This window comes from Mixophyes fleayi, chromosome 8 (genome assembly GCF_038048845.1).
Source record: "Mixophyes fleayi isolate aMixFle1 chromosome 8, aMixFle1.hap1, whole genome shotgun sequence".
Lineage (NCBI taxonomy): Eukaryota > Metazoa > Chordata > Amphibia > Anura > Limnodynastidae > Mixophyes > Mixophyes fleayi.
In genome coordinates, this window is record NC_134409.1 from 26,592,997 (window position 1) to 26,600,577 (window position 7,581).

The 7,581-nt window shown below is 41.3% G+C and overlaps 1 protein-coding gene across 5 annotated transcripts; it reads right to left on the reverse strand.

The window, feature by feature from the left end:
- Window positions 1-476: 476 nt before the first annotated feature.
- Window positions 477-7,359, reverse strand: LOC142100037 (uncharacterized). 5 transcript variants are annotated; one of them, XM_075184035.1, is made up of 3 exons: window positions 7,294-7,359; window positions 2,842-3,327; window positions 477-930 (listed from the first exon to the last, which is right to left on the reverse strand). In XM_075184035.1, the coding sequence occupies exons 2-3, from the start codon at window positions 3,314-3,316 to the stop codon at window positions 542-544; spliced, it is 864 nt and encodes a 287-aa protein (XP_075040136.1). In that variant the 5' UTR covers window positions 3,317-3,327; window positions 7,294-7,359; the 3' UTR covers window positions 477-541. The 5 variants fall into 5 exon arrangements, with proteins under 5 accessions (XP_075040136.1, XP_075040137.1, XP_075040134.1 ...); XM_075184036.1 differs by lacking the exon at window positions 7,294-7,359 and adding an exon at window positions 3,868-3,961; XM_075184033.1 differs by lacking the exon at window positions 7,294-7,359 and adding an exon at window positions 3,793-3,875.
- Between the last annotated feature and the right edge of the window lie 222 nt (window positions 7,360-7,581).

Consider the following 7,581-nt stretch of genomic DNA (forward strand, 5'->3'; position numbering starts at 1 on the left):
CTATAAGCCTTCCTCCTGACTCCTTTGCTTTGGGCTATCACCTCCACTCAGTGCCACCCTATTTGTCCCCCTCCTCTCTCCTCTAGGATGTAAGCTCTCATGAGCAGGGTCCTCTTAGCTCATGTTTTACTTCTATGTATTCATCCCCCTCTGTACCTCTAGGCCTGCTTCCCTAATCATGTACCTACTTCACATTGGACATTACCATCACTCTCACCCACTGTCCCGTAAATACCTTGATCTGCATTAACAAGATATCAGAGCGTAATGTGTTAATTAGTAGATGTTTGGACTTTGTATTATTCTAGTTTTTTCTATGTACCATGTAATATATCGTTGTCGTCTGTGTGTCGTGTACTACTGTACTCTGCAGATATTTGGTGGTGCCTTGTGTGACACCTTATACGGACCTTTTGGTTTACCATATGAAAAAATACATAATAATAACAATAATAATATTAATAATAATAAATAAATAATGATTACGTTATTGTTTAATTCTCAAACAAAAAATGATCAGTATTAAAACATAAATATGATTTCATGGGTTATATATTCCTTGTCCTAATCTCCAGGTATATATCCCTAACTGCACACGATCATAGATGGAAAGTGTCTCGATGTAGTTCATTTGTTTGGTCTTTCTGCGTTCATGGCTTAATTCTTTTCGGCTTCTTTGTGTGGGAGCAGCCTCAACAGATGGTTTGGGCCCTTCAGTTGGTATCTTCTCCTCACATCCATGTATTTCAGGCTCCATCATATTTGTGGCTTCCAACTTTTCACGCCGAGCTGCTCCTCCGAGAGCACAGGTGTAAATGCCTAAACTGATGCGCTCGTTGAGGGGGAGGCTGTTCACATCAGTTACATTTCTTAATTTCTCTGGAACAGATTTCTCATTCCTGTTCCTCTTGTAAGAGGCCGTCTGGAAACCTAAGTAAAGGCAAAAATATAAATTTACTAAAATAAGTGTAAACAAAATCATATACTGTAAAAGGTACTGAGAGCACACCTAAACTGATTTTAGGAAAAGGTAACCTAAAGGAATATGACCTAAAGCAGTTTCTGAATAACTGTAACAAGAATTAGCAAGTATATTACTAGTGAAACATCAGCTTATAAAGTAAAATGTTGATAAACTGACTGTTCTATACCAAACAGTGTTCTAAAATAGTCTTATTTTCAATTATATAATCTAATTACAAACCACACTAACCTTTTCTTGTTAAACATGGACACAATATGATGACACATTCAGCTAATATGTCTCATTAGGGTCTGTGTATTTATTTCTTACTTTTGAGATTAGTGTTTTTAGCAATAAATCCAACCAACAGGGAAATGTTTACAAATACATTTCTGATTTAAAATGACAGAAAATATATGTTTCTAGTAACATGTTAGTCATTGAATTAACAGTCCGCAGTCTAAGACCTATTTGTTGTGGGGATCTGCCTTTGTTTGACTCTGACGTCACCGAAATGGTCACCAGTAAAAGTAAGTTTATTGAGGGGGTGTGATGACATCATTGCGTCACCTTAGCCCCACCTCCAATAAAATTAAGCAATTCAGGGTATTGCATAGCGGGGGGGGGGGGGGGAGGGGGGGGGCTTAATGACATGGCTAAGCCCCACCTCCTGCTATTCAATGCCGTGAAGTTAGGCATTTTATAGGATCCGGGAAGCTTGCCTACTCTTCCAGGAGTCCGGAGGACTCCCCGAAATTCGGAAGCCTCCCGGACATTCCAGGAGGGCAGGCAAGTATTCTATACCCCGGACCCGGGGCATTGTTTGTTCTTTTAATGCTGGCATTGTGGCTCGTGACACTGTAAATGTCGCAAACCACACTGACGACATTGTAAACCTGTCTGCATATTCTAAGTCTCAGCATTTAGCCTGCCAATGTATTTATTTCGGCAGGTAACGTGCCGGCATTCCCTCAATCGCACCCAGAGCCCTATTTCAGCTCTTGTGATACCTTAGTGGTTCTTGCATTGATTCTATTGCCTGCCTTCTACCTTGCACTAGTCCCATTCTAAGATCACTTTGATGAACATAAGGCCAGCCCACATTGCGCTGGCAATATCATTAATCCTTCCTCCTTTGCACTTACTATATCACCAGCAAACCTTTGGAATACTCTCCCACTATAAGGATTATTTTTAATGCATTCTTTTGAAAGACACAGTACACATTTGTATATATCAAAGAGAGAGATTTGGCTAGTAGTTTGCATCTCATGACGTCAGGAGAAGATACAACAGTGCATGAGGTCCTCATCTGCTCATATGCTGCTCTGGCAGACTGATGAAATACAATTGTGCCAACATGTTTCATAATAGTTAAACTTATTAAACAAAGTCAGATATGTTTCTATGAAGAGACTAATGAAAGGATGTGTTAGTAGACAACTAAACAAGTTTGAGCACAGAGATATAAACCAATCGCAGATCATGCAAAAGGATTCATGTATTTTTATAACACAAGACTGGCAGCTTTTTCCCTGCATTGCTTTAGTAATGACCTATTGTGTATTATTAAGTCATCACATCTAGGTTTTCCTAAATGTTACTACTCTAAATTCCAGTACTTCTAAACCCCGCCTATTTTTGTGTTGGCCCCACCCACAGTTGATTTGGTCCCGCCTACATGAGGCCACTTCAAGAATTTTTTCCAGGGCCACGTTAAATTCCCAATCCACCACTGATAGCAATGACCATATTATAATTCAAATTTAATTCCTGTTTACATGTAGTGTGGGCCTGGCCAGAAGGGGAGGAGTTTGGTGTGAGTTGGTCAGATTAACATGTATTGCAATATGTGGAACTATTTCTCATGTCCATACCGTTCTCAGAAGACACTGATGTTTTGTCTTCTGTGGGAGCAGCCTTAACAGATGGCTTTGGCCTTTCAGTTGGTATCTCATAGCCGTCTCTTTCTGGCTCCACCATTTTTGCAGCTTCCATCTTTTTTGCAGCTTCCATCATTTTTTCGGCTTCCATCTTTTTTTCAGCTTCCATCTTTTTTGCAGCTTCCATCTTTTTTTCAGCTTCCATCTTTTTTTCAGCTTTCAACTTTTTTTCAGCTTCCATCTTTTTTTCAGCTTCCATCTTTTTTTCAGCTTTCAACTTTTTTTCAGCTTCCATCTTTTCTGCAGCATCCCTTGCACGCCCAGCTGCTACAAGATTGATGGTGTAAATACCTATACTGATGCGCTCGATGGTGGAAAGGCTGTTCACATCAACCCCATTTCTTAATTTCGCTTGCACTCTCTCTTGAAATTCTTTTGAACCTCTGTTTCTTTCTCTGTAAGAGGCCATCTGTAAACCTACTTTAAAGACCAAAAAATATAAATATATTAAAAAGACCTTAAACAAATGTTATAAGTTTTAAAAGATACTGAAAGCACCTCAAGTTAATTTAGTAAAATGTAACCTAAAAGTAACACGGGCGAAAGAAATTTCTGAATAACTGTAACAAGAACTAGCAAGGATAATCTTAGTACTACATCAGCTTAATAAAGTGAAAAAGAATTAGAGCGCTGTAAATGTGAAAGCACAGATATAATATATAAGCTTACCTTAGACTGTGGTATGATCAGCAGTCACAGCAATAAATAATACCTGTGTATATGTATATATCTCTGTGTATAGCACACAGCTCACACTCAGTGATAAACTGACTCTCCTGTACCCAGCAGTGACAGTTATACCACAGCTGAGTGACATCACAAAGGCTCTGCATGATGTACGTCAGTCACATGATCAACCTAGTCAGCTGATACATCTCAACCTACCGGCATTTCACCACTATATGTCAGGATTCATAGGGTTCCTTAAAGAGAAACAATAAATGCTTTATAAATCCACACCTAGGCACCAATTAAGGTCTGTCTGTATTATTCCTCTCAACTTTCTAGGTCTTCAGGAAGTGGGTTAGACGTCTCTGACCACCCCCTGCACACATAGTAGGAGAAGGGATGTTTGTCGCCATGGCGATGGGGGGTGGCCACATAGTGATTGGGGCGTGGCCAACATGAAGTGTGGCTGCACCTCTTTAGACATATCATATATTAAAATGATGTTGCTCTCATCTACCTGTTATTGCAGCTTTCACTACCTGGTATTGGATTTTTAGATGGATCCTGGAATGTTGGGATCTGTTTGGAAAATGTATAAGTACTTGAAATATTACAAACTGAGCAATAACTGACCACAGAAAATATAGAGAATATGGTGATCACCCCTGTGACCGCCAAACAATACACAGCACCCTTGTGACAATACATAGAGCACCCCTGTGACCGCCACACAATACAAGAGGCACTCCTGTGACCGCCACACAATACAAGGGACACACTTGTGACCACAACACAATAGAGAGGGCTCCTTTATGACCGCCAAGCAATACAAGCACCCTTGTGACTACCACACAATACATAAAGCACCCTTGTGTCTGCCACACAATACAAAGCACCCTTGTGACTACCACACAATACATAGAGCACCCCTGTGACCGCCACACAATATGAGGGGCACACTTGTGACTGCCACACAATACAAGGGACACTTGTGACCACAACACAATACAGAGGGCTCCTTTATGACCGCTAAATAATACAGAGGGCACCCTTGTGACTGTCACACAATACAGAAGGCACCCCTGTGACCAAAAACTCATGTACTTCAAATCAGATCCAGATAGAATTGCGGCAGTAGATCATGAGATCATGTAAAAAGAATAGTTTGGCCTGTTGCAGGTATTTTGCTTTTTGTAAAGAAATTCTCTAACTTTCAACAGGAATCTCAGCAGAATGAGGCATTGTAAGGTTTTTTTTTTCCATCTTTTTTTAACTGGATTTCTAGCCCTATCAATCCGCAGGTAAATGGACAGATTGAGAAAAGTTTTAAACTTACAAGCAGAGAAGATCACTTTATCACTATAGTGGAATACAGAAATATAGGTGACTGCACTGTATGCTGCCAATTTCAACTAAAATACATATATAATGCTGTATACATACACACACATGCATGCACACACATACACACACACACACACACAATACCATATATCTACATACACAATACCATATACCTATATACACAATGTCATATACATACACACATGCACGCACATATTACCATATACCTACACACAATATCATATACAGAATCACAATGTCATATACCTAGATACTCAATTCCTGCTACATAAACACACACACACACACACACACACACACACACAATAACATATACATACACACGTACACACACATTGCCATATATATATATATATATATATATATTATACATATATAAATACACTCATACACACACAATGCCACATACATACACACAAACAATGCCATGTACATGTACATACACATGTACACACACACAATGCCATAAATCATTAGTACCGCCCCACAATTAAATGATTAATCCCCAACCCCTAGTAAATTAAGTCAAGCATCCCTAAGTGCATGTCCTGGGGGAATAAAGAAATCCACCTTGTATCCCCCGTTAAATATCTCTTTTGTCATCTAACACACAGAAACATTCACAGCTAACTCTGGGTGGGCACAGTTGGTATAACAAGTGTTAGCACAGCACTCTGATGGATGTCACTGTGCACAACTGTGTATGCCCAATGGGCCTGAGTCATAAGGGAGAGCAAGGCATAAAAAATGAGTACATTTTCACCTGGGGAAAACCATGTTGCATTGGAGGGGGAAGTAAATTTAAAATGTCGTGACAGATTTATAGTTGGGATAGGGCATGTCCTAGATCAATTTTAAATTTCAGTATAAAAATAAAGCTAACAAGAATGTGTGTGATACATGAAAAAACAGCTAGTATTTAACTCATACTTACCTACTTTCTTCAGCTCTCTTCCGGGAGCCAGCCAGTGGAGGGGGGCGTGAGGGGGCGGGGCGGCCAAAATCGCGTCATTTCGGCCCCGCCCCCTGTGACGTCATGACGCAAATTGCGTCATTTGACAGCGGGGGGCGGGGCTAAACGCCGCGATTCATCGGGAATCGCGGCGTTTGGGATCTAATTCTGCCCACTTCACTAGGAAGTGGGCACTTCCTAGTGAAGTGGGCAGAATTCGGGAGATTGCCACACTCGCCCGGGAGTCCGGGAGACTCTCGCAAAATGCGGGAGTCTCCCGGACATTCCGGGAGAGTTGGCAAGTATGATTTAACTCATGTGCAAAATAGTAAAATACTTTGCACCCTTTATTCCTTTTTTTTTTGCCTTACTTCCCTTAATGACTCAGGCCCAATGAGTTTAAGTGACTTGATCCATAAATTTGTTAAATCTCAAAACAATGGATATTTATAATGTATCTTATAATTATAATGTATTATACAAGGGAGTTGTGTATACACACGACAGATGCAGAAATACATCTGCTGACACTTACATAGGTACACCGACAGACCCAGATATCTTATGCACATACTAAACAGTATTAGACACCCACTATTAAGTAAATAGTCCCCAACCCACCATTAAATTATTAACCTAGGCCTCTTCCCACTTTACATTAACCCCTCCCCCCACGTTTTCCATCTTCCATTCTGCATTTCAGCGGTAGACTCTCATGTTTACCTCTCCATGCCTCACATGGCAGCAGCTCACATGTAAGGTGGTGCACGTTTTACATATAGGTGTGCGCAGTACATTTCATTAGGGTGTGCACCCAGGGAAACCTAGAGAAGGATACTCTGCGCCTCAGCTAGCCGCTGGAGGGGCGTGTCTAGCATCACCTAGGTAACATAATATGCCACACAGTAGTGGAACCAGTTCCTATTATGCCACACACTAGTGTCCTAAGTTTTTATTATGCCACGTTAGTGTCCCCAGTTCTTATTTTGCCACCTTAGTGCCCGCAGTTCCTATTATGCCCCCTTAGTGTCCCCAGGTCCTATTATGACACACAATATTGTCCTAAGCTTTTATTATGCCACGTTACTGTCCCCAGGTCCTATTATGCCACCTTAGCGCCCACAGTTCCTATTATGCTGCCTTAGTGTCCCCACGTCCTATTATGACACACAATTGTGTCCTAAGTTTTTATTATGGCACATTAGTGTCCCAAGTTCCTATTATGCCACTTTAGTTCCTATTATGCCACACAATACTGCCCCAAATTCATATTATGCACCAGTAGTGCCCCAGTTTATACTACGCCACAGTAGTGCCTCCACTTAAAATTATGCCACACACACAAACACATGACATTACCATTAAAGACATAAACACAGACAGCTCTGTTATGTTTTCACCTCAGGCCATTCACATAGACAGTCTTCTGTTCCGCGGCAGGGCATGCACAGCTTCATTTCATGGAGGGGCAGCAACTGTTGTCATGGAGAGGAAGGGGCGGGCACAGAGGGGAGAAACAAATCTGTATGACCCGTTGACAAGCGCTGTATGACGGCTGGTCCCAAGAGAGGGACCAGCCTACCTGTCAATCGTCCCAGTCCAGAGCCAGAGTGGGGTTTCTGGTCCCTTGCCTGCCACCTGATTGGGGAAGAAAATGCTGCCGAGTTAGTCTGCTGCTGGGGCGAGCA

Excerpts from the sequence above, each read along its gene's own strand:
- LOC142100037 (XM_075184035.1), bottom strand. The coding sequence starts at position 3,316 with ATGGCCTCTTACAGAGAAAGAAACAGAGGTTCAAAAGAATTTCAAGAG. Across the intron at positions 931-2,841 it reads ATCAGTGTCTTCTGAGAACG|GTTTCCAGACGGCCTCTTAC; the intron begins GTATGGACATGA and ends GCCTTTACTTAG.